Here is a 27,172-nt window from a genome sequence, read left to right on the forward strand (position 1 = left end):
AGTGGGTGGTTCCCTAGACCAGATGGCTGGGAGGTTGCCTGCTCTTGTTGCACTTCCTCTGAAGGAGAAGGTTTGTAGCTTGGGGGTACTCCTGGATCCTTTGCTGTCGCTCGAGGCTTAGGTGGCCTCAGTGGCCTGGAGTGCCTTCCATCAGCTTCGGCCCAGCTACGCCCAGTGGTGGAGCTTCATGACAGGGATAGCCTAACTACTGTTGTCTATGCTCTGATAACCCCAAGGTTAGATAACTGCAATGCGTTATACGCAGGGCTGCCTCTGAAGATGGTTCAAAAACTTCAGCTAGTGCAGAATTCAATGGCAAGTTGCTCGCCAGGAGCAAGCCGGTTTGAGCATATTACACCGATTCTGGTCCAACTGCACTGGTTACCAATTAGTTTCTGGGCCCAATTCAAAGTGCTGGTTTTGACCCATAAAGCCTCAAACGGCTCAGGACCACAATACAGTGGTACCTCTGCTTACGAACCTAATTCCTTCCAGAGGTCCATTCTTAACCTGAAACCGTTCTTAACCTGAGGTACCACTTTAGCTAATGGGGCCTCCCGCTGCCACCGTGCCGCCGGCACGCGATTTCTGTTTTCATCCTGAGGTAAAGTTCTTAACCCGAGGTACTACTTCCGGCGTAGCGGAGTCTATAACCTGAAGTGTTTGCAACCTGAGGTGTTTGTAACCTGAGGTACCACTGTACCTCAAGGACTGCCTCTTTCTATATGAACCTACCCGGACCCTGAGCTCATCTTCCGAGACCCTTCTTCGTGTGCCTCCTCCTCAAGAGGTCCAGAGGATTTCAACACAAGAAGGGGCCTTCTCTGCAGTGGCTCCCCGTCTGTGGAATGCTCTCCCCAGGGAAGTTCGCCTGGCGCCTTCATTATACACCTTTAGCCGCCAGGAAAAAATGTTCCTTTTAAACCAGGCCTGTGGTTGATTTGATTGACATTCTAGGCCCTTTTAAAATGTGGTGGGAGGTTTTTTTGGGGGGGAAGGGGGGTTATTGGGTTGTTGTTTTTATTTTGATTATGTATTTTGTGGTTTTATATTTTGATTTTATTCTGTGATCAACACTGAAACCTCCGGGTAAAGGGCAGTATATAAATTCAGTAAACAATAATAAGAATGATTTGCCTTTTTCACAGCGGTCGCAAACTGGATCAGCGTCTTCCCCTCTTACAAATTTTACAGATATCAGATGCGTCTCCATCGTTTCTTTAGTCACTGGAATTGTGCCTGTAAGCACCTCTGTTCCAGTTCACAGAGTTCACCTGCTCCATGCAGGTTACTCCCAAATTACGCAAACAGGACACATTTTACAAAACGGACGTTCGTTTCCAAGTATTCATCAAGCACAGAATGGCATTTTCAAACTTCTCTCTGTGTGGATTCTTATGTCACAGAGTCTGCAATTGTGAGTAATATGAATGTGCTATTTAAGAATGAAAGCTGGGGTTCTCTGAAAGCAGGATGGACTGGATACGCACCAAATTCTACTCTTGCACAGTCATCTTTCCCCTGACTAATAAAATTTGAATTACGTGCTACTGCTTTGCCTGTATGAAGGTTAACATATCAGGGTTAGGACATGAGTCCTTAATATGCAGAAAACCAGAAAGCTGCACTACGCAAACTTTGGACCTCATTCAAGGTGTTGTTCCACTTTTACTCAGAGTAGAAGCAATGAAATTAATGGATGTGACTAGGTTAGCTCCATTTGGACCAACCGCGAGTAGAATTTACTTGGATACAACAAGGTGGCTGGGACAACCCTCCTGTCCATCACCTGGTGCCCCTATGACATCAGACGATGGACAGGTGAGTTATCCCAATCACCTGCCAACGCCCTGGCAAAGTGCCTCCCAAGCACCTGGCAACCAGCTGGTTGTTGGTTGCCTAGGAACCAACCAGGGGCTTTGCCAGCATTGGGCTGGTAAACCTGGTTCTTACAGGGATTGGAAGTGTGGTCAAGTTCCCCACGGGAAACTCATTTGTGCAGTTGATAAGCTTGAACTCACCTGGCTTTAAAACAACAACAACAACAACAACAACAACAACAACAATTTATTATGAGTTTCCCCAGCCACTCTGAGCGGCTCCCAACCGAGTGTTAAAACAATACAGCATTAAATATTAAAAACTTCCCTAAACAGGGCTGCCTTCAGATGTCTTTTAAAGATAAGATAGCTGCTTATTTCCTTCACATCTGAAGGGAGGGCGTTCCACAGGGCGGGTGCCACTACAGAGAAGGCCCTCTGTCTGGTTCCATGTAACCTCCCTTCTTGCAATGAGGGAACCACCAGAAGGCCCTCGGCGCTGGATTTCAGTGTCCGGGCTGAACAATGGGGGTGGAGACGCTCCTTCAGGTATACACCTGCTATATGCAGAGATTGACCGCACAGGGAACCTGGTTATGTAGCCAACCTGCTCCTGATATGACAAAGGATGTCAGATTTGGAGCAGACTGGCACCGTTTGCAGGAAGTGGTCTCCGGGCTTAACTGTGACTCAGGTTGGGCCAAATTTGTCCTGAGGGCTGGAATGTTCCTCAGTCCAGTCCTTGTTGGACCTTTGGTTTCGACCCAGAAAAGAGGCGGTTTTAGCCTTAGGAAAGGTTGCCGCCGTAGGAATGTTTTGAACGAAGCTCAGATCCCTATCAATCGAGCCGCAGGGAGTTTGGCTGGCTCTGGCTGGTGCCTGCGTCAGGGCCGCGGCACTGATAAGATGTCGGTGGCATTGCTACATACCTTGGCAAAGGCGGATGGCATCTTTTGCTCTGTGCCAGGTGCAGTCTGTGGGAAGAAAACACAGAAGGAAGGCCTGGAGGTTGGGTGGTTGCTCTCCTCCATTTCCTCAGCTGCTCACTTCTGGAGCAGGCCTGAAAGGAACTCACCTGGCCCAGAGTGGGTCTTCCGCAAGGGTTGTGCAAACTGATAGTGGGGATGAGTGAAAGCTGTGATATGCAACTCCCCGCTGAGAGCCACCGGGAAGCAGTCGAACTGGAGAGAGCCCTGGGAAGGAAGGGGGCAGGAGTGTCAAAGGTGAAAGGAGTACACACACCCCTCTCTTTCTCTCTCACACACTATCACACCCACAGACAGGAACACACACACAGAGGGACCCAATTGGGCTGCCATCTGCCGCACTTCACCTTTCCCATTGGGAAAGGCGAGGGATGACTTTGGGAACCACCACATCCTCCTCAAAGTGTTACCTCCCACCATCACCACTAGGGTGGGAGGTTGGACCTGCCTGCAGTCCTGCTGCTTATCTGGGGCCACTGCTTCAATGGTCTCCCCAAACACTGGTTGCTTAGCGCCCTGACAGTGCAAGAGAGGCTGGATAGAGCAGCTTAGCGCAGAGCTCAGAGGGAGAGAAGCTCCGTGGCTGTGGATCATTAAACGTTTCGTGTATGCTGCTGCTCCAGACACCATATTGGCGATGATCTTTTGACGTGGAGGGGCTCTTGAAATTGTTTGGAGGGCATGCAGGCTGCCAGTTAGCCACAGAAGGCTCCAAGGGGCTTCTGGAGGTTCCCTCACTGCGAGATGTGAGGTTACAGGGAACCAGGCAGAGGGCCTTCTCGGTGGTGGCGCCCGTCCTGTGGAACGCCTTTCCGTCAGATGTCAAGGAAATAAACAACTATCTGACTTTTAGAAGACATCTGAAGGCAGCCCTGTTTAGGGAAGTTTTTAATGTTTGATGTTTTATTCTGTTTTTAATCCGTTGGGAGCCGCCCAGAGTGGCTGGGGAAACCCAGCTGGATGGGCGGGGTATTATTATTATTATTATTATTATTATTATTATTATTATTATTAAACGGCTGAAATTGCAGCTCTATGGCCCACCAATTAAGGTCAGCTAAAACGGCATCTAAAATACGTTTGTATATCAGTGGGGCTTAATATATCTTGCCATTTTTGCAACCACACTCTGTAGAATTTAGCATTGTCAAGGAACCCAGTTGTCCTTTATCAAAAGGCAAGCGTCTAGCCATCAAAGATAAGCTGCTTTCTGGAGTGTGGGCAATTCCACATTGAAAGAGCATCCCCCCTCCTGAAAAAAAAAAAGAATCACAGGAATTGCAGTTTGCCCTTCACAGAACTACAATTCCCAGCACCCTTAGCAAACTATATTTCCCAGGATTCTCCGGGGGCCGTCACATTCTTTAAGTGTATGGTGTGTGAGGATGATTCGCAGCAGCTTTGCCATGCGTGAGTTGCCCCAGTGCTCTGCATAGCTACTGAAAACTAGCAGACGGAGTTAGCGTGGAATAATGGTTAGGGTTTCAAACTAAGGCCAAGGAGATCCAGGTTCAAATTTCCACAGCACCATGAAGCTCACAAGCCGACCTTGGATCTGTTAGACTCTTTCCACTTTTTCTCCTGGGGTTCGTATTAGGATAAAAATAAGAGAACTACATACAGTGGCGTAGCGTGGGGGGTGCAGGGGGGGCCGGCCACACCGGGTGCAACATCTGGGGTGGGCGCGCTCGCACTTACAGCTCTCTGCCCCTACCTGGCTCACTCACTCTCTCTCACTGCAGTGCTGGCTGTGTGAATCCGAGCCGAGCCGCTGGGTCGCCGCCCCCTGTGGAGGGGGTGGGTGCCAGGCGTGCGGTGCGGAGAGAGAGCGAGGGACTATCTGGGGGAGGGACAGTGCAGCGGCCGCCCAGCGCAGCGCTGAGCACGGGAGAGAACCACACCAGACCAGCCCAGGCAGCAGCAAGAAGAAGCTGGCAGCGGCGGCAGGTTAGGGGGCGCAAATTACTTGCCTTGCCCTGGGTTAGGGGGCGCAAATTACTTGCCTTGCCCCGGGTGCTGACAACCCACGCTACGCCGCTGACTACATATGCCTCCTTGAAGGAAAGGAGGGATGAAAATGCAGAAATAATGCAGAACCTATTATGAAAGGGGGGGGGCAAGGATTTCCATTTACCGTATTTTTTGCTCTATAAGACTCACTTTTTCCCTCCTAAAAAGTAAGGGGGAATGTGTGTGTGTCTTATGCAGCGAATGCAGGCTGCGCAGCTATCCCAGAAGCCAGAACAGCAAGAGGGATCGCTGCTTTCACTGCGCAGCGATCCCTCTTGCTGTTCTGGCTTCTGAGATTCAGAATATTTTTTTTCTTGTTTTCCTCCTCCAAAAACTAGGTGCGTCTTGTGGTCTGATGCGTCTTAGAGAGCGAAAAATAGGGTATACACTTTATGGAATACCCATCTCTGCATACGGGTAGGGCAAAGTGGAAGAACTGAACTTGTGGTCAGACTGATTTAGTGGTGGATTAGGGTTCTCTGCCTGTCTGCAGCCGAAACCGGCTCTGCAAGTCAAGTGCCAGGGAGCAAAACAGAGCCGGCATTCCTCCCTCAATCCCTCCCTCCTTCTCATCTATTTCACTAGACAAACACCAGTTTCTTTATGGGCTGGTTCATCACGGAGCCCTACCTCACTGCTAATCCAGATTCCTGCGGTTCGAAAGCAATCTCAGTAGTTTCCACATCTGGATTTGACCCAATCCATTGTTTCTTGTCCTGGCATACAAGTAGGCGTTTTTTTTAACCCTGTGTCTGTTTTTCACACTCACTGACTTGTTCATTCCACTCGCTGAACCATGGCAGTACAAAAGGGGCACACGCACAGCTTTCTGTTTACCTGCACATTTTTTCCCTTTTTTAAAATAAAAGATTCTTCTGTTTCACTGACCAACCCACCAGTGAGTTTGTGCAGGTACCTATTTATTTATGTGCATGGGTCTTGTTTTAAATTTCCTCCTTCAGATAAGCACTGAAGCAGAGATCTGATTATAGGTCGGCTTGAGTCTACATCTCATGTCGTTTGCTTGCTTAGTTGACCTTCACTGCACACATCTGAGGCTTAAAAAGTGAAGGAGGGTGAGTAAGATTGTTTAGCAAGGATCCCTGCATTGCAGGGGTCAGATTAGACGACTTTCAGGGTCCCTTCCAACTCCACAGTCCTATGATTTATTTATTTTTAAGTCACCTTCCCAGACACTTGCTTGAAACTCAGTCGTATGAAATTCTGCGTGTGCGCAAACCAGAGGGTACAAGAATAAAGTTTCAAACGGTGTTTATGTTTTCACCACATGCCAGAAGTATGGGTAGGTAAAGGTAAAGGGACCCCTGACCATTAGGTCCTGTCATGACCGACTCTGGGGTTGCAGCGCTCATCTCGCTTTACTGGCCGAGGGAGCCAGCATACAGCTTCCGGGTCATGTGGCCAGCATGACAAAGCTGCTTCTGGCGAACCAGAGCAGTGCACGGAAATGCCGTTTACCTTTCCACTGGAGCGGTACCTATTTATCTACTTGCACTTTGACATGCTTTCGAACTGCTAGGTTGGCAGGAGCAGGGACCGAACAACGGGAGCTCACCCCGTCGCGGGGATTCAAACCGCCGACCTTCTGATCGGCAAGTCCTAGGCTCTGTGGTTTAACCCACAGTGCCACCCATGTCCCATAGAAGTATGGGTACCAGAAAACAAATGAGAAGCGACAATGGATGCTGGGAGCATGCAAAACTGAGTGGGAGAAGAGAACATTCAGACATGCCACCAAGGAAAAGAACGGCAGCAATGGATCCAGTAACAGATTAACAGCAGTTTGGAGTAGGGTTAATTCTAATTTTCAGATTATCCCAGGATACAGGAAATCTGAATTCACTGCTAAAAAGAAATGAGATGGGCACTGATTGAAGGCTCCGTCAGACGGACAGCGCCTCAAAAAAGGAGGCCCATTCACATACACAGTAAACTCCAATGTAAACCATACTTTTAAAGCACATCCAACACACATTTTAAGGAGCTTGATTCCCTCCCCACCCCCCCAAAAAAAATTATTGGTAATGGTAGTTTTCCCCTCACAGAGCTACAACTCCCAACACCCTTAACAAACTACAGTTCCCAGGATTTTGAGTGCTTTGAAACATACGGTGTGGACCCACCCACTTGTTCTCCATGCTTACAAATTTTGGATTTCACCAATGGACATTCAATGGGCCCAAATCACTTACCGAATCACTTCTGTTGTGCCAGTCACCACCAAAGGGGAGCAAAACCTTCATACTGGCGCAGTGGGAGGAAGCGTATGTCTCAGCTGAGAGCAGCACGTGCGCCTGCAGGAATCCTGGGAGAAGAGGAAGGGAGGGAGTGCAGGGTGTCAGAAGAGGAATGGAAATAAATGCAGATGTGGACTCTTGAACTGGAGGACTGGTGCGGCCATCAATATACTTCACGAGGCTGTTTGAGTCATTCCTCACATTCCTATAATATGCCATCGAGAATTAATTAGGCTCATAGACTCACAAGAGCTGGAAGGGACCCTGAGGATCATCCAGTCCAAACCACTGCAATGCAGAAATATGCAGCCGTCTTTTTTCTGGGGGGACGCAGACCCCTAAACGTTTTGTGAATCTAAGCTTGGCCTCACTGAGGGGCAGTATTTCAATATGAGTAGGAAAAGGCGAATACCCCTAAGGGGAAAAAAAGGCACTGTTTATGGGGCTTGAACCTGCGACCTTGGCATTATCAGCACCACGCTCCAGCCAACTGAACTATCCAAGGTGGTTATTCTCTGTGCAGCAATTGCTATTGTTAACATCGATACCAACTTTCTTGTTCCTCCTCTTTGACTTCTGTATAACTGCACAATATTTCAAAATAACAACAACAACAACAACAACAACAACAACAACAACAACAACAACAGAGACTGCTGTAGACAAACAACAACAACAACAACAACAACAACAACAACAACAGGGACTGCTGTAGACAAAGTCTCCTTTCTGGCTCACCTTCAGTGTTGCCATGATGTCTTCTGCGCTCTGGGCTGGTCCTGTCAGCTCCCTCGTCTTGTTTTGAACCCAAGGCAGGTGATTCTACAAGGAAATAAAATGACCGTGTACCCCAAATAATAACAATAATAATAATAATGCAGCTCAGCACAGTGCAGTGCAGCAATTGTCCACCAATTGTACTTTTCTCCACTTATTTGTCTGTTTTGTAACACAAGAAAAAATATTTAATTGAAAACTTTTTTTTTTAATGAGAGGATTGGATAAATTCACGGAGGAAATTTGATGGCTGGGCTCTATCTACATCCACAGATGGAGACAGCAACGCTTCTGAATATGTTTCCAAGCACAATTCAAAGTGTTGGTGTTGACCTTTAAAGCGCTAAACGGCCTCGGCCCAGTATACCTGAAGGAGTGTCTCCACCCCCATCATTCTGCCTAGACATTGAGGTCCAGCGCTGAGGGCCTTCTGGTGGTTCCCTCATTGTGAGAAGCAAAGCTACAGGGAACCAGGCAGAGGGCTTTCTCAGTAGCGGCGCCCACCCTATGGAACACCCTCCCACCAGATGTCAAAGAGAACAACAACTACCAGACATTTAGAAGACATCTGAAGGCAGCCCTGTTCAGGGAAGCTTTTAATGTGTGACATTTTAATATATTTTTAATCTTTGTTGGAAGCCACCCAGAGTGGCTAGGGAAACCCAGCCAGATGGGCAGGGTACAAATAAATTATTATTATTATTATTATTATTATTATTATTATTATTATTATTATGAATACCAGTTGCTGGAAGCCACAGGAGAGGAGAGAGGTCTCGTGTTCAAATCCTGCTTGCTGCTTTCCCAGCAGGCATCTGGCTGGCCACTGTGAGAACAGGACGCTGGTCTAAATGGGCCTTGGGCCTGATCCAGCGGGTTCTTTTTTATGTTCTTATGACAGAGCCTGGGACTTTCAGAGTACGTGTCCTCCTGTTGAATTCTGGCCTTTCTCCCTTCTGTATGGTTTGGTCCCTGGTGGGGCATGTCTAGGAACTGAACTCTACGACCTCTCAAACCCAATGTGAGAATCACGTCCCACCAGCGCTAGACAAACAAGCCTGCCCTGAAGTGGCAGAGGGGGCATGGCCCAGCTAGGACTGAAAGCCAAGGTACAAGGCCAACTGCAGCAACAGCAGCAGGCCAGGGTCAACATTCAGGTACAGAGCCCTGAGCCATCTTTCTCACCCAGCAGGCCAAGGCGTAGGATCACCTGCACACAGGGGATGCAGTCTCGCTGCTTCCGACACCGAAGTCCGTTCCTCGTCTCCATCTGGGTCAGCACCAGGACTGGGTCTTGCCCTGGGGCTGGCAGGGCATCTCCAGGGATGCACAGCACACCTTTTTCTGAAAGTAGGCGAAAGAAAGAAAGAAAGAATTACCCTGTGAAAGAAGGGTATTATTCAGCAGAATGTGTGCTAGCAACCCCAAACACAGCATTTCGAAGGAACACTCACTACTGTCAAAAGAGCCCTGAACCAAAATTCACAGAGCCTTCCATCCCTAGAACATAGTCTGAAGCTTTTGTAGATGAGAAGAAGCTTGTGTTGAATCCAGGGGTCACAAGACTAAGGCAGTCTAAAGCTGGTTTTCTTGGGTGACAGCCATCCCCACCCGAAACTCTCCCCTCTTTCCCAGGAACACTGCAGTAGAAATATTTGGCACGTTTTGGGTCGTGCAATGTGAATTGTGGCTAAATGATGACAAGAATGCTTTTAAACAAACAAACCCTGTAGCAAAATAATCCCACGCATCGGGCTTTAGGACAAGTCAAGTCAATGGCAGTCTTCACACTTGGACTTAGTCATGCTTACCTTTCCTCCACTCTTTCCAGGCAAGATCATCCGTGCTTTAAAGCTACATGTCTGAGCACACTCCCCCCCCCCCTGGAGATTTCCCCACGAAAACCCGCTCTTTAAAGCACAATCGGAGTATACGGCAATCCTCAGAAAACCTAAGTTCTCTAAGCGATTTAGCACTAAAGATTAAAAAATTGCTCCGACACAGAGCCTTCACATATGGATCTGTGTCTGGGCAAAAGGTAGGTGTTGATAAGCTCATAGATTTATCAAGATAAAGCACAGGGATGAAAATTATTAATTTTTTTGGTACGAACACTTACCCAATAGCTGGCAGCCAAGACCCTATAGAAGGACACAAAAGGGACAGTTTCAAGAGCTAGTAAAGAGACTATCGCAAGTTGAGCCTCTTTTCTCCCATCCTACAACACACCCTGCCAGGCTAAAACAACATGCCTTCCAACTGTTATTTCATTGTGAGGACCAATTTCTTGGGTCTATGAAAGCTGTTCCCAACGCAGGACATACTGGCTTAATAAGTTGGGGAACCTGTAGCCCTCCAGGAATTGTTGGACTACAACTCACCTGTTTGTACTGACTGTTTTAAAGAGCATTGTTCTGCTTTTCCCTTACTGTAAGCTACTCTGGGTATTCTGCTATATCTTTTGCTCTGAGAAGTCAACAGGAACCTCCTTTCTATTTGCACATCTGGTTTAGGACTATATTATCATAGGTTTGCAGGGAAATCAGTCTGGGTGATGATATCTGTGGGTCTCTTCCTTTTTTATAATATATTTTTTATTAATTTTAACATATAAATTATAAAATGTACCACAAAACATCACTTATACAATCTTTTTAGACTTCCATCAGCACCTCTGATGATCCACTGTTTTAACCACTTCTTATGCACTTCTTAACTTTATATTGCCTTTACATCTCTTAACAAATCATCCTCCCCCTTGTCCATTTTTACAATACTTCTAATAATACTCCTCACAAAACTTTTTGCAACCCTACAAACGTCGTCTGTTCTTCACAATTACTTTTCAAATAGTCCGTAAATTTACTGCAGTCTTCTGTGAATTTCTGGTCTCGCCAGTTTCGCATCCTTCCTGTTAGTTTATCTAATTCTGCATAGTCCATTAACTTCATCCTCCATTCTTCAATCGTCAGTAACTCTTCTTGCTTCCATTTTTGGGCCAATAATATTCTTGCTGCTGTTACTGCATATAAAAAGAGCTTACATTCCTTTCTATTTATGTCACTCCCCACAATGCCCAAATCTGTGAGTCTCTTCCAAACCTGTGATTCTGTATCTGTGAGGTTAGAATCTACAAAAGGAGAACTGGTAAACTGGTCCAACCAGCTCCTTTGTTAAGGTAATGACTTTGGCCAGACTCACCAACATCTTAAAGAGTTAGCTAAGAATAAATACGTTGCCATAGTGACAACTGAAGTTACTTCCAGGAAAGGATATAGGCCGTTCCCTACCAGCGTCACCAGGCTACCAGCAACATCACCACACACCTAGTTTTGGTGTGTGAGTTTTGGCTGGTGCTAGAAACAGGAGGCAGGGAGGACTGTTTAGCTCTGTGCTGAACCCAAAGCTATAGTTCAGAGATCTCCCTGGGAACCTAATGAGGAGGCAAGGTCTGCTGAAATGTTAATGCTACGAGCCTCTCCGCGCAGTGGCGTAGCGTGGGGGGTGCAGGGGGGGCCAGCCGCACCGGGCGCAACATCGGGGGGGGGGGCGCTCGCACTCTCAGCTCTTTGCCCCTACCTGGCTCACTCACTCTCTCTCACTGCAGTGCTGGCTGTGCGAATCCGATCCGAGCCGCTGGGTCGCCGCCCACTGTGGAGGGGGTGGGTGCCAGGCGTGCGGTGCGGAGAGAGAGCGAGGGACTATCTGGGGGAGGGACAGTGCAGCAGCCGCCCAGGGCAGCGCTGAGTGCGGGAGAGAACCACACCAGACCAGACCAGGCAGCAGCAAGAAGAAGCTGGCAGCGGCGGCAGGTTAGGGGGCGCAAATTACTTGCCTTGCCCCGGGTGCTGACAACCCACGCTACGCCACTGTCTCCGCGCTATGTTCAGGTTGTATATATGCGTAAAGTAAACCACGTTTCGTAAAGACACCAGAGTCTCCATTGACCAAAAAAACTGAACTCTGGATAGACGTAGGCCTCCCTAAAGAACTTCATCAATAAGAAAATGGGGTGCACCCAACAATATCTATATCCATGTATGATTCCAATGGGGAAAAAACATAACAAGTTGCTGCCCCCATGAAACATACGATCTAACTTTTGATAGTGGCAATGGCAACAGAGGAAGGAGAAGGAAGGAGCAAACCCCCACCTGAGTCATCTAAATAACTGTATGTAGAAATAGAGTTCCCGGGGGTACGCTCCATTGTCTCTCAAGACAGACAGATGCCAACAACAATATAGGTAAAGGTAAAGGTACCCCTGCCCGTACGGGCCAGTTGTGTCCGACTCTAGGGTTGCGCGCTCATCTCGCTCAAGAGGCCGGGAGCCGGCGCCGTCCGAAGACACTTCCGGGTCATGTGGCCAGCGTGACGAAGCTGCAGCTGGCGAGCCAGCACCAGCGCAGCACACGGAAACGCCATTTACCTTCCCGCTATAAAGCGGTACCTATTTATCTGCTTGCACTTAAGGGTGCTTTCGAACTGCTAGGTGGGCAGGAGCTGGGACCGAAAGACGGGAGCTCACCCCGCCGCGGGGATTCGAACCGCCGACCATACGATCGGCAAGTCCTAGGCACTGAGGTTTTACCCACAGCGAAAGCACATTATTATTATTATTATTATTATTATTATTATTATTATTATTATTATTACACATCCTTCACCAGCAGGTCCCAGGGCAGCAACACAAAATGCAGCATTAGAAACAATCCCAAACAGATTACAGCAGCAGGAATAGGGTGGGCCCTGAATACACACATACAATACGATATGTTATGATACGATAATCTTTATTGTCATTGTCCCATACACAACAACAAAATTGAAAAATCTACATCAGTCATTCAACCAACCAGCCTGCTATCCCAGCTATCCCAGCCTGGTTAACCCCCTAAAAACTCTGTACCCCATAATTAAATACAATATACTCCCACAGAGACTACCTTACACTGCGTTTAAAACCAAAACTGCATTTGGATAAAAAACTGTTTCTCAGGTGGCTAGTCCTAGTCTTTATAACCCTGTACCTTCTTCCAGAAGGCAGACGCTGTAAGAGATAATTTCCGGGGTGCGTATTATCCTGCACTATCTCTGCAGCTTTCTTATGACACCTGGAAGCATAGATTTGTTCCAAAGTGGGAGAGTGCGCCCAATTATTCTCTCCACAGTCTTTACAACCCTGGACAGCATTGTTTTTTCCCTGACTGTGCAGCTCCCAAACCACACACACAGGCCATAAGTTAATACACTCTCAACAGTACAGTGGCAAAATGCCATCAACAGGTCCTTTGAGAGATTATTTTTCCGGAGGATTCTCAGAAAAGATAACCTCTGCTGTGCTCTCTTCATCAGGTCTTTACTGGTTTCTCCCCAGGTTAGGTCATCTCTCAACTCCATTCCCAGAAATCAAAACACCGAGACCCCTCAGGTGTCAAAGGCCAGGGTAAAGAGGGAGTTTCATAACTTAGGGGCTGCCACACACAATGGCCTCTCCCAGGCCACCACTACCCAAATGTTTGAAGGTGAAACTACCAAGAGTGCCCCCTCTGCTGATCTTAACACCAGGAAGGGTCTGTAAGGAAGGTGGTGGTCTCTCAGTTATCTTTTTTTTTGGGGGGGTCTAAGTAATTTAGGACTTTAAACACTAGCACAAACACCTTGAATTGGGCTGTTTTGGAAGAAGGGTGAAGGCAAGCCCAGTTAGACATTTGGCTGCTGCAGTTTGGACCAGTTGAAGTTCCCAATCTGGAAGTTACCAGAGAGCATGGAGTACTGTGTCCGAGACATCGCTGTCCAAAACAGGTAATTGCTAGCGAAACAGCTGGAGCTGAAAACAGGCTCTCCTAACTACTGAAACCAGCTGGGCCTCAAGTGACAATGTGGGATCCAGGAGTGAGTTCCCAAGCTATGGACCTCCTCTTTCCAGAGGAGTGCAACGCTGTCCAGAACAAGCTGTTCTCCAACTCTTGGACCGAGAACTCGGGGACACATAATACCTCGGTTTCAATTTGTTGGCTCACATCCCGACCATCGCTATTTCCAAATATCTGTCTAGCATATCAGCCGTGTCTTCTAGTTCAGATGGAACACAGAGATAAAGCTGCGTGCCACCCAAATATTCTGACACTCTCGAAGACCGCTCCCAGTAGCTTCATATATAATATTAAACAGTGCGTAGTACAAGGTGGGACTCTGCACAACACCATGGGAAAGCTGTCATAGTGTCGAACAGTAACAACCCCATAGCTACTTTCTGGAAATGGCTCTGGAGGTTGGAGCAGAACCACGGAGGTTCATCGCCCTCAACCCTCACCTCCTTGAGCTGTTCTAGAAGGAATTTAGGAGAAACACCATCAGACCAGGTTGGCTGACTGGCACCCCCATATTCTGAGCTACAGTGGGGCAAAGCAGAAGGGGCAAGGGCTTTGATGTAACTAGCCCTATTCATTACCTCAGTAGACCTTTGCTCTCTCGCTCTCCCCCCCCACCTACCATCACGTACCCCCCCCAACATGTGCTGGCCAAAAACTGGGTCGCACATCTTCCGGGCCGCAATATCTCTCATGTTTTGGCTCTGTGCTCTCACGTGAGATCCCCCAAAATGGGATGTCCCGTTTTTATAAGGACAGTTGAGGGATATGCCACCACAGCGATGGCAGCCCCATTCTTCTCCCCCCACTGTCCTTGACACGTTAATCCCCTTGTTTCGATATAATTTTTTACTAAAGATTTTCTTGAATTACAAAAGAACGTGCAATTAACCCCGCTCGACTCACAGTGGCAGAACACAGACAAAAAAAGGCAGATCAAACCACCTCAGCCGCAAACCACCCAAAGTGGTTGCAAACACTTTCCCCTGTCTCTCACTCGGGGAGAGTAGCAGTACTACTACTACTAAGTGGCAGTATCTGTGTGGTGGACTTTTCAACTTCTGCAATGTCCTGGCGAGGGAAGTCGCCATCTTGGCTTGGCACAAAGGCTTGCGGCCTTGTTTCCTGAGCCTTGACAACTGCAGTCACCTGAGTAGGTGACTCTTCTCATGGCAGGTGAAGAGGTGGCAACAAAAGAGCGGCCTGCTTAGTTCTTGCGATGCCAGGCTTGCTGTTAAAGGGCACAGAAGCAGAGCCAGGAAAGGAGGGGGAAGCACTGCAGTGCTTTTGTTCCTGCCATGCTGTCTCCATGGCCACAAGCTCGAGGAAGCCTCAGCCGCCAGGCTGTGGCAATTGCTGAGTAAACAGCAACCTAAGAGGCCTTGTCACAGTACCAGGTAGAGCAGGTACAGTGGTGCCTCGCAAGACGAAATTAATCCGTTCCGCGAGTCTCTTCGTCTAGCGGTTTTTTCGTCTTGCGAAGCAACCCTATTAGCGGATTAGCGCTATTAGCGGTTTAGCGGCTTTTAAAGGCTTAGCGGCTAAAAGGCTATTAGCGGCTTAGCAGCTTAGAAAAAGGGGGGAGCGGGGAAAAACCGGAACACTTGCAAGACGTTTTCGTCTTGCAAAGCAAGCCCATAGGGAAAATCGTCTTGCGAAGCAGCTCAAAAACGGAAAACCCTTTCGTCTAGCGGGTTTTCCGTCTTCCGAAGCATTCGTCTTGCGGGGCACCACTGTAGTTCCTCCTCAGTCTCTCCTAGCAACCACAGCGCTCCTTCCCTTCTACATAGCAGTCGCCAAAATTAGGTAGAGAGGCCATGATGGGCAGGGGAGAGGAAGCCTCAGAGCTGAAATTGTCAAAGGCAGTGCAGGGGAGATGGAGAGACTTGTCCCTCTCCCCAAGGCCCATCCAGGATGTTCAGGATGCAAAGAGCTCAATATTAACAGGGACTGCATACACAGAATCCTGGGAACTGTAGCTGACTGCTCACAATTCCAGGCATCCTTAACAAACTACAGTTCCCAGGATTCTTGTGGTGTGTGCTATAAATATATGGTGTGTACACAACCCCAGCTTAAATTTGAAACCAGGCATGTTTTTTTTAAGGACCCCCCCCCCCATTTAAAAAAGGTTGTGGGATTTTGTTACAGCTGAGAGAACTATAGAGGGTGGCGGCGGTGGGAATCATGGCAGCTTGGCTTGGGACCTGAGGCGGAAAAATGCCATAGCTGTCAACTTTTCCCTTTTCTTGCGAGGAATCCTATTCGGAATAAGGGAATTTCCCTTAAAAAAGGGAGAAAGTTGACAGCTATGAAAAACGCTCCAAATTGGGACTCTCGTTATTTTGCTTTCGAGGGAACCAGCTGATTTGTGCCAGCGCACAAGAGCCAAAAGCCAGAGCGCTGGGACCAAAAGAATTGGGATGTTCTAGGATCCAGTCAGAAGCAGGGAATGGCTTCTAGAATTCCAGGATGTCCCACTTAGATCAGGACGGTTGAGCGGTATGAGAGAGGTGGAAGTAAACCGCCTGTGAGTGTAGTCTTACTCAAGACCCTTTCTTCGAAGAGGTTTGGACACGCATGCCTTCTCTGGGAATACAGCCTGTGCCACAAACGAAACCACTTCCCCCATTTGAACAACCACGATAGCTCATTTAGAATAAGTTGAACTTCCAAGCACTTTGTGTGGTGTGTGGCATGGCCCTGTCAATGATGCCAGCCAGCCAGCCAGCCAGCCCTTCTTCTGGATACTCCGTTCCCTGACCTTCCCTCCCTGACCCCAATTTTTCAGAAGGTTTGTACCTACCTGAGAGCAGTGGACAGACTCCAGAATATTTGCAGGCTGAAGGCAGGCAGAAGGCAGGCACACTAGGACGAGTGGCAGGACCCAAAGCCACATCTCCGCCATCCGTCGTGAGCCAAACATTGGCTCTACCCCACAAGTCATTGTGGGGATGACGACGGCGCTGCTCCTTTCATCGCAGAATCTGCCTTTGCACACCACGAATTAGATCGTGCCTGAATAGCACAGTTGGCACGCAGCTTGATAAATATTTCCTCGTTTCCACCTCCTGGGAGCTGGTTTCTTTCCAGCGTTTTATGTCTAACGAGCTGGCGCAGGTGCCGGCAAACAGGTCCTACGCCAGGGCAAAAGATCCAAGATGAAAGATCGGGAAAGGTTTCCTATCTGAAAGAAGACTTGAGGATCCAAGAAACTGACGCGCCACAATCTTCACGGCAACTCGTTTGACAGGGCCCAGCTTAGTCAATCTCACTCCCTTTTTGCTACTACCAGAGAAATTGCGTCAAAGGGGAGTAAAGGTGGAGAGGGCGTTGCAGAAACTGGAAGCGAGGGCGAAGGACAGGCTAGCCTGGGCACAGCGCCAGCAACCTAGTTTAAGAGAAGCCCCAAAGGGTACAAGGATTAAATGCAGGAACAAGTATTCATAGCCAAGTTCAGAGCTGTCAGATTTCCTGAATGGCATCACAGCAAACCTGATTTGTTAAATTTTTTTAGCAGAGGTTTTCCATCAAAGCTGGCAAAGGAACTTGTTGGGTCTAACTTAATTTTTAGAATCAGGTAGGTAGCCGTGTTGATCTGACGCAGACGGAATAAATTTTAAAAATTAAAGAATTCTCCAGTAGCACCTTAAGAGACCAACTAAGTTTGTTCTGGGTGTAAGCTTTCGTGTGCATGCACACTTCTTCAGATACCTAATTTTTTATTTTATTTTTTAGAAGGGCATGTCATTTTGCTGGCTTGCATTTTGCCAGCGTACTATGTATGCTATGGATCTCGAACCCTCAGTGAGTTAGGGGCTTCCTCTGCATGCAAAGAAGAGGAAGAAGAAGAGTTTGGATTTGATATCCCGCTTTATCACTACCCTAAGGAGTCTCAAAGCGGCTAACATTCTCCTTTCCCTTCCTCCCCCACAACACTCTGTGAGGTGAGTGGGGCTGAGAGACTTCAGAGAAGTGTGACCAGCCCAAGGTCACCCAGCAGCTGCATGTGGAGGAGCGGGGAATCGAACCTGGTTCACCAGATTACGAGTCTACCGCTCTTAACCACTACACCACACTGGCTCTGAAACCTGCAAAGACAGGTTGTAGCAGATTGAGCAGACAAGGCCAAGCCTGGTTCCAATGGTCAAGAAGGCAGATTCTGCACTTGCTGTAGAGGGAAGTGAGGGGCAGATGGAGCTTGTCAACCTGAGAAGGTAGCCCATCTAAGAGAAGGAAAACTCTGGTCCTAAACCTCTGCTGCCTTGTGGGATATCTTTGGGTGAAGGAAAAGCTAAGGAGCCAAATGTATTGCTCTGCTTTCCTTTGGACCACATCAGCGAGGCCAAGAGTGGGGTCTTGTTGTCTGGGCAACCCAGGAAAACACAGCCAAAACTTGCTCCCTAGAGAGGTCACTTCAGTGCTGCTAATGTACCGTATTTTTCGCTCTATAAGTCGCACTTTTCCCCTCCTAAAAAGTAAGGGGAAATATGTGTGCGTCTTATGAAGCGAATGCAGGGTGCGCAGCTTTCGCTGAAGCCAGAAGAGCAAGAGGGATCGGTGCGCACCAATCCCTCTTGCTCTCCTGGCTTCACTACGCTTCGCTGGAGAGGTGCTGCGCAGCTTTCCCTCTCTGCGCAGCGCCCCTTCAGCGAAGCGGGAGGGGAAACGGAGCCCCTTCCATTTCTCCTCCCGCTTTGCTGGAGAGGCGCTGAGCAGAGAGGGAGAGAATATTTCCCCCCCTGTTCTCCTCCTCTAAAACTAGGTGCGTCTTATGGCCGGGTGCGTCTTATAGAGCGAAAAATACGGTAACAAAAAATATTCTGGAGGCAGCAGTTACAGGTTACTGGTCTCTACAGCCACAGCAGGCACAGTGATTCTCCAGTGGTTTGACTTCACCCCCGCAGTGTTGCCAATCTGCCAAGAAGTACATGTGTAGTTGCCATACTGGAATCCAAGATTTCTGCTGCTGACATTTTAATCCATATTTCAGCCTCCCGTTTGGGTTAGAAAACTAATTCCAGTTAGAAAAATAAATGCATCCATGAACCAGTGAAATCAACTGCAGTATAGCATCCCTGTTATCATTTACTTCCTGAGACTAAAGGGGTGCTTGTAGCAAATAAAATACCCAGGTTGGGCCAAGTTTTCTAGAGAAGCAATTTAAAAGGAAGATAAAAGTGAACAATTTCCCGAATTGACATAGGAATAGAAAGCCTGGTATAAAGAATGGGAGTTAAAATAGCAACACACAGGAAAGTGGCCCCCCACCTTGCAGTTTCCTCATTAAAGGAAGCTTACTTGGGAGTTACAGAAGTAAGAAGATGGGGGGAAGAAAAATTCAGAGGTGGAAAAAAAAACATTTTAAAAGGGAAGCCTGAGGGTCTGGGTTAATCCTATGGAGACATCAGTCTTCCAATGACCTATTTAGCCAAACAAATTCTTGTCAAGGCACAAACTCAGATAGACAATTACTGCACATGGAAGCTCTACCTTTTAACATTTTTCTTTTCTTTTCTAGAAGGGACACTAATTTTCCCCATAGTCAAAACATTTCCTAGGATTCCTCAAAATACCTTTTACTCTCTAAGGAGACCTGTTGTTGCTGTTGTTGTTTCTTAGTCGTTTAGTCATGTCTGACTCTTCGTGGCCCCATGGACCAGAGCATGCCAGGCACTCGGCTAAATGAAAGCCGACGCTGCATCTTGGCTTGTAAGAGGATTTTGGGCTCAAACTAGGCTATTTGCAGAAGGAAAAATTAATATACCAAGAGGCTAACCAGAGTAAAAGAGACTGAGATTAAGTAGTGTCTCCCTTTTGATGGAGTTTACAAACTCCAAGTTTCATGCAAAGCATTTTCAAAGTTACAAATCTCCTTTTCCCCTCCCCCTGCCCCCTTTTACTGTAGAGAAGGGGAGCCCAATCTCTTTTCCAAGATACAAGAGTAAGTATACACACACATTTTCCTGTTTCTGTTTGAAGAAAGAATGTCCTTTTTACAGCCTCTTTCAAACAACAAACATCAGCACACCTCACCTCTCCCGCTTTTCTCAATATCTGCCATGTTTTTGGGTGGATCAGGCCCGGCATGTCTCCCTCACACAAAGATTTTGAAGCAAGCTTGCATTTAAACTACACATTTAGGATACACAGCCACCAAATGTTCCCTTTAAGGCCAATTTAAACACGGGGGAGAAACGTTTTATTCGTTTTATTAACATTTTTAATCCTTAAGTACAAAACTTACTCACTCCTAGGGAAACAAAGATATCTAACATACCCCAATTTCCTCTCTTTCAAGCAGCATCAGGCTGGATGTTGGTGCCTTAATGAGCCCATTAAAGTTTCCCAAAAAATGCAACGAAGATAGAACAAGACTTACACACAGACACGAACACACTTTGACCTGTTCACGGTTCGGAGACACTCACATGTCCTGACATGTTCTCAGTCAGAATAGGTGTCCACTTCCAGTGTGTATACAAGCACTGAAATCCTTTCGCTCTTCAGCTACAACCCATGTTTCACTTCACTCATACTCATACTCATACACCAACAGATTGTTATAAGAAAAAAACTGCTCCTTTTCCCTTATGGGGTATCCAAGAGCCCTTAAGCGGGTTCCCTATCGGTAGGAGAAAATGACAGAGGCCAACCAGAGAATATTGAGAAGCAAAGCGGCTAGTAAGCCTGATATTTATTACCTGTTGCAACAGGGTCCCCCACTCCGCCCACGCAGGGAGGGAGGAGAGGAATCCAGAACAATGATGTGCAAGCTCTTATACAGTGGTACCTCGGGTTAAGTACTTAATTCGTTCCAAAGGTCTGTACTTAACCTGAAACTGTTCTTAACCTGAAGCACCACTTTAGCTAATGGGGCCTCCTGCTGCTGCTGCGCCACCGGAGCACGATTTCTGTTCTCATCCTGAAGCAAAGTTCTTCACCTGAAGCACTTTTTCTGGGTTAGCAGAGTCTGTAACCTGAAGCGTATGTAACCCGAGGTACCACTGTATAGACTTTTGAAAGTGCCCACCACCGCCCAAGACCACCCCCTAAAAAGTCATACATCACAGAAGGAGGCGCTCTTCAGCAGAAATCTTGCCTGCCAGGATACCTGATGATGGTCGCTGTTTGCATTACCTGGGCAGCCTGGCCATTCTTTTGTGATGGTTAATACTTTAGTTCCTGAATCCAGGTCACCCTGTTCATACACAAATATTGCCTTAAGGCAGGATTTGCAAGCAAAAAGACCATAGGAAGGCTTTCCCCATTTGCCTCTCTTACTGCAGAGGAATATTTGAGGTCATTGGGAGAGTCAAGATGGCTTTGGGATTGCTCTCCTGTACTATTTCAGACATAGAATCATAGAATCATAGAGTTGGAAGAGACCACAAGGGCCATCGAGTCCAACCCCCTGCCAAGCAGGAAACACCATCAGAGCACTCCTGACATATGGTTGTCAAGCCTCTGCTTAAAGACCTCCAAAGTAGGAGACTCCACCACACTCCTGGGCAGCAAATTCCACTGTCAAACAGCTCTTACTGTCAGGAAGTTCTTCCTAATGTTTAGGTGGAATCTTCTTTCTTGTAGTTTGGATCCATTGCTCCGTGTCCGCTTGTCTGGAGCAGCAGAAAACAACCTTTCTCCCTCCTCTATGTGACATCCTTTTATATATTTGAACATGGCTATCATATCACCCCTTAACCTCCTCTTCTCCAGGCTAAACATGCCCAGCTCCCTTAGCCGTTCCTCATAAGGCATCGTTTCCAGGCCTTTGACCATTTTGTTTGCCCTCCTCTGGACACGTTCCAGTTTGTCAGTGTCCTTCTTGAACTGTGGTGCCCAGAACTGGACACAGTACTCCAGGTGAGGTCTGACCAGAGCAGAATACAGTGGCACTATTACTTCCCTTGATCTAGATGCTATACTCCTATTGATGCAGCCCAGAATTGCATTGGCTTTTTTAGCTGCCGTGTCACACTGTTGGCTCATGTCAAGTTTGTGGTCATCCAAGACTCCTAGACATGTGGTTTATGTACTTATGTATGTGTGTTTACCTTCTGCAATTACCAACATTTATTCTATTTTTAAGACCTTAGAATTCCTATAACAAAAGCAATCACCTGATAGCCCCTTTGCAGCCGCAGAGCCAGAGTCCTCCACAGCAGAGCTTGAATCAGAGCTACCCGCGCACTAAACTAAAATAATAAAAAACCCAAATCCAGGACATTTGCTTTAAAATGTAAAATTCCCCCTGGGTGGGCATGTCGGACCCCCAAAAGAGGACATGTCCGGGAATTCCCGGATGTCTGGCAACCCTAGCCCAAATAAATGTGCTAATGAGCTTTCATACCAGTGGTGACTTTGAGTGCATAATGGGTTGCTTTCTGTTTACTGGGTTTTCCATGTTAATGAAAAACCCGGATTAACTGGGGGCAGGGGAGTACAAGCTGGCATTTTGACAGTCACAACATTGACGAGGTGCTGCGAAAAGTCCCAGCACTCCAGTATTCACGTATGTATTTAGCAAAACTTGATTTCTGAAAAAGCCAACAGCCTCTTAAGTGGTTTACAATAATATAAAACCCTACAATCACTGTCCTTTTTAAAAACAGGTATTTGGAATAGTATAAAAGACTTTAAAAACCAGCTAAAAAAAATAAATAAAATGCATGTCACATCTTTTGTGTCTTGCCTAACTGAAAATGTTCCAGGCAGGACCCAAAAGGAATACAGGGATGGCAGCTGCCTGGTATCAATAGGCAGGGAGTTCCAAAGTGTAGGTGCTTTGGGGGTTTCTGCAAACCCATCTTCAACCAGACAGAGCTTGGATGCACTGTGTTTTGCACTTGTGGATCATCGGCAGACATGCCCCCAGCAGCGTCCTGTAGTTTGTATTGCTCTGTCCAGAACCGTTGATCCCAATGGCTCTAAGAACTAGTTTAGTTCAGTGGACAGTGGATTCATAGCTGTCAACTTTTCCCTTTTCTTGCGAGGAATCCTATTCGGAATAAGGGAATTTCCCTTAAAAAAAGGGAAACGTTGGCAGCTATGAGTGGATTTGATTGCAAGACATATGGCTTCATATCGGCAGTCTGCAGAGTCACTCAGCAATGCTGGCTAGCCTGCTTATTTTAGTCCGGGTTAATCATTCGTAAAATTGGGTTCGTTATGACTTATCGCACAAGGTCACTAGGAGGTTCAAGATAAACATTCGCCCGTTTTTCAAACAATAAAGCTGTTCTTAGCATGCGGTGTGTGCTATTCACCCTAATTAAACAGCGGCAATAAATCGACAGCATAAATCCAAACATTGAATGTGACCACAACATGCTGGAGGAGGAAGAAAGAGTCGGCCTGTATGATAGCCCTATGAGCCATCTGCTCTGGGCATCATCCACATCAGACTATTGATTAAGCCACACTTATTAAGGAGTTTAATTTAAAACCAGTTTCCAGGGCTGGCTCCAGCAGTGGGTCAGGTGGGGCCCTGGCTGAGGGCCCAGGAGTTCCAACAGGTCCCATCCTGGCTCCAGCACAACCTCACCAGTAGATCTTTTGAGGGTTCGCCAATCAGTGTGACAGCCTGGACCCTGTGTTTTAGGGGACTCTATGCTGCTAACAGTGGGACGCAGGTGGCGCTGTGGTCTAAACCACTGAGCATAGGGCTTGCTGATCGGAAGGTCAGTGGCTCGAATCCACATGACGGGGTAAGCTCCCGTTGCTCTGTCCCAGCTCCTGCCCACCTAGCAGGAACCTAAGACCTTTATTTGAAGAGACACGGGTGGTGCTGTGGGTTAAACCACAGAGCCTAGGACTTGCGGATCAGAAGGTCGGTGATTCGAATCCCTGCAATGGGGGGAGCTCCCATTGCTTGGTCCCTGCTCCTGTCAACCTAGCAGTTCAAAAGTATGTCAAAGTGCAAGTAGATAAATAGGTACCACTCTGGCGTGAAGGTAAATGGCGTTTCCGTGCGCTGCTCTGGTTCGCCAGAAGCGGCTTAGTCATGCTGGCCACATGACCCGGAAGCTCTCTGCGGCCAAACACCGGCTTACTCGGCCTGAAAGCGAGATGAGCGCGCAACCCCAGAGTCGTCCGCGACTGGACCTAATGGTCAGGGGTACCTTTACCTTTTATGCTGTTAACAGCCCCAGTGTGACTGCGGCTACCTAGAAGCAGGCAATCTCTGAGAACATGCCACTGGAGGGTGCAATAACTTACCCCTCACTAACTATATTCTGCAATGTAACTTTGCTGTAGCCTAAATTCTTAACCCGAGGTATCACTGTATAGTTAAGAACTTAATTCGTTCTGGAGGTCCGTTCTCAACCTGAATCTGTTCTTAACCTGAGGTACCACTTTAGCTAATGGGGCCTCCTGCTGCCACCACGCGATTTCTGTTCTCATCCTGAAGCAAAGTTCTTAACATGAGGTACTATTTCTGGGTTAGTGGAGTCTGTAACCTGAAGCGTCTGTAACCTGAGGTACCACTGTATTACGACCAGAGCATTTCGTGTTTGAAAACATTGGGGTTGGGGGAAAGATCCGCAGCAAGATCACATGTCCCAATACACACTATATTTTCTTTCATCTACAATGTTCTTCGTGCTAAGGAGGCATTTATGCAGTATATTATATTATATTATATTATATTATATTATATTATATTATATTATATTAATTATATTATATTATATCATTATAATATATAAATATATTTATACATATACTTTACAGAAACAGCTATAATGCAAGGCTTGCTTTGCAACATTCTCCAACCCCCCCCCCCCCCGTTTAAGCTGAAATCCTCATCCCATTTACCTGGGATCAGTGCCACTGAATTCAACATGACTTGCTTGTGAGAAGACGTGGTTAGGATCACAGTTTTATGCATCTTCCTTCGTGGAAAAACCAATTGGTTTTGCATATGCCTTCATTTACATAGCAGGCAGGTGGAGCATGAATAATTCTAGATATAAAATTGTAGTCTCTTAAGAACCTGTGCCGTATTCAGCTCATATGCGTGTGTACATTTTATACATGCGTTTGTGGTTTGAAATGATACAGGATCCTGTTTTGTTAAAGAAAAAAGGCTTTCAGAGGCTACAAGCCAGAATGGCTATGCTCCACCATTGGAAGCAAAATGCCTCTGTTTATCACCAGTGGGAATCACCAGGCAAAGAGCACAGTTGCACTTGGCGCCTGAGTGCAAGTTTCCCATTAGATCCGATTGGCCCCCTGTGGGAACAGGATGTGGCAGTAGATAGGTCTTTTTACGTTGTGGATGTTGTTTTTTCAAATATCTGCCACCAGGGCTGTGGGAGACACCAGCAGCAGCCACCCAGGGAGGATGTCCTGGTCTGTGGGGGACTAATATGGGGCTGCTTCAATATCCATGAGATTCAGCCACAGAACGGCATTTGTTGGAACATTGGAGAACAAGGGGAGGGGGTTCTCATATATACCTTTGTCCTGCTGTGGCAACTTCTGTATCTACCTTATTGTGTTTTATATGTATGGTACACCCGGAATACAAGGGATGTGGGTGGCACTGTGGTCTAAACCTGTATCTACCTCTGTTATTACTTTATTGTGTTTTATATGTACAGTACACCCCAGAATACAAGGGATGCGGGTGGCGCTGTGGTCTAAACCAGTGAGCCTCTTGGACTTGCAGATCGGAAGGTTGGTGGTTCGAATCCCCGTGATGGGGTGAGCTCCCATTGCTCTGTCCCAGCTCCTGCCAACCTAGCAGTTTGAAAGCACACCAGTGCAAGCAGATAAATAGATACTGCTGTGACGGGAAGGTAAACGGTGTTTCCGTGCGCCCTGGCTTCCAACACAGTGTTCCATTGTGCCGTAAGTGGTTTAGTCATGCTGGCCACAGTGGCAGAGCTTCATGCTCCAGCACCGGGGGGGGGGGGGAGAGCAGGTGGGGGCGGAGCTGAAGTGTGTCCTGGGGGCATGGCGTGCCACCCGCAGGGGCAGGGCGCCCAGCGTGAGCGGGAGGGCAGCCTTGATGGAACCCCACTGGAATCGTGCTGCTGGGGGCAGTGCGCTCCCTACCCCCCTTTCCTCCGCCAGTGGCCACATGACCTGAAAAGCTGTCTGTGGACAAACGCTAGCTCCTTCGGCCTGAACAGCAAGATGAGCGCTGTACCCCAGTCGCCTTTGACTGGACTTAACCGTCCAGGGGTCCTTTTCCTTTTCCTTTTTTCACACCTGTAATTTATGTGGGGGTTATGTTCCAGGGATCGCGGCTAAAGCCAAAACCACATATCTATCTATCTATCTATCTATCTATCTATCTATCTATCTATCTATCTATGGTGAGTAGGAATGTCATTTTCCCTCTCTCTTTTTTGCCACAAAAGCTGAATGCACACAAGTTAAATGTGTGCAAGATGCGTACTTACTATATTCTAAACTGCCTTGAGGACTTTGGTCAGTAGGCAGGGTATAATTTATTTATTGCTTAATTAAATTTTTTATACAGCCCTTCACCCGAAGATCACTGGGTAGTTCACCAGGATAGGAGTATAAATACTCCTAAACAAAGAAACAAACTTTTATTTTCATACTTTGCCTGTACAAAAATGTTCTCTCCAAAGAAGGAAGTGTAAAGTGACAGAACAGCAGAGAGACACAAGGGTTATTTTTAGATGCATGGGAGTGGAGTATCTACTGAATAACGAGGAAATGACAAGCATCATTTCGAAAGTTCGACATTTCATATTGTTTTCTTTTTGGCAAGATGACTTGAGATCCATTTTGCAGTGGTACCTTGATTTGCAACCATTTTGGATTACAACCGTTTTGGATTACAACCACATCAAACTTTTTTTGTCCCTTTTTTGGATTTTAAATTATTACAACCCATTTTGGGGGGGGAGGCCCCCTTGGCGAAAGCACGCCTTGGGTTACAACCTGTTTTGGTTTACAACCGGACCTCCGGAACGGATTATGGTTGTAAACCAAGGTACCACTGTACTTCGAAAGAGTGAGGCCAAGCAGGAGGGGTGAGTGTGGCTTGAGAAAGAAATCAAGGGGCCCACTGACACCCTGGGCCCATGGTTCACATTTATACTACAGAAGGGGTGGAAAACTTCTGGCTCTCCAGAGGCCAATGGACTACAACTCCCATCATCCCATTCTGCCAGAGGCTGATGGGAGTTGTAGTTCAGCAAACATCTGGAGGGCCCTCATTTCGCAACCTCTGTATTAGAGGGGAGATAGCTTGGTTTAAAAGGTTATTCTTTCCCACCTGTGTGCTTCTGTTTGGCCAAAATCAAGAGAGGCATCAGGACAGACTGGCGCCTGGTGCCACCACACCCTCAGTCACCAGCGGCAAACAAAGGTCCTTTGAGCTATGGGCAGCACTGCCAAGTGTGTGTCACATAGAAACCATATATCTTATTCTGTTTACATCTGCAATCTACACCTTCAAG

At 47.2% G+C, this 27,172-nt stretch overlaps 1 protein-coding gene across 2 annotated transcripts in view; it reads right to left on the bottom strand.

Moving 5' to 3' along the window:
• IL17RC (interleukin 17 receptor C) overlaps positions 1-17,110 on the bottom strand; it is a 42,059-nt gene extending 24,949 nt beyond the window's left edge. Inside the window, exons 1-7 of one of the 2 annotated variants that reach the window (XM_083491732.1) lie at positions 16,531-17,110; positions 9,971-9,992; positions 9,037-9,195; positions 7,813-7,896; positions 7,030-7,142; positions 2,896-3,013; positions 2,750-2,794 (exon numbers count right to left, since the gene is read on the bottom strand). In XM_083491732.1, the coding sequence (XP_083347858.1) occupies positions 2,750-2,794; positions 2,896-3,013; positions 7,030-7,142; positions 7,813-7,896; positions 9,037-9,195; positions 9,971-9,992; positions 16,531-16,671 (682 nt within the window). In that variant the 5' untranslated portion in view covers positions 16,672-17,110. The remainder of the gene's footprint in view (positions 1-2,749; positions 2,795-2,895; positions 3,014-7,029; positions 7,143-7,812; positions 7,897-9,036; positions 9,196-9,970; positions 9,993-16,530) is intronic. The other variant, XM_083491733.1, reaches the window with a different exon arrangement.
• Positions 17,111-27,172: the final 10,062 nt, after the last annotated feature.

This window comes from Podarcis liolepis (genome assembly GCF_965112155.1).
Source record: "Podarcis liolepis genome assembly, chromosome: 2".
Taxonomy (NCBI): domain Eukaryota; kingdom Metazoa; phylum Chordata; class Lepidosauria; order Squamata; family Lacertidae; genus Podarcis; species Podarcis liolepis.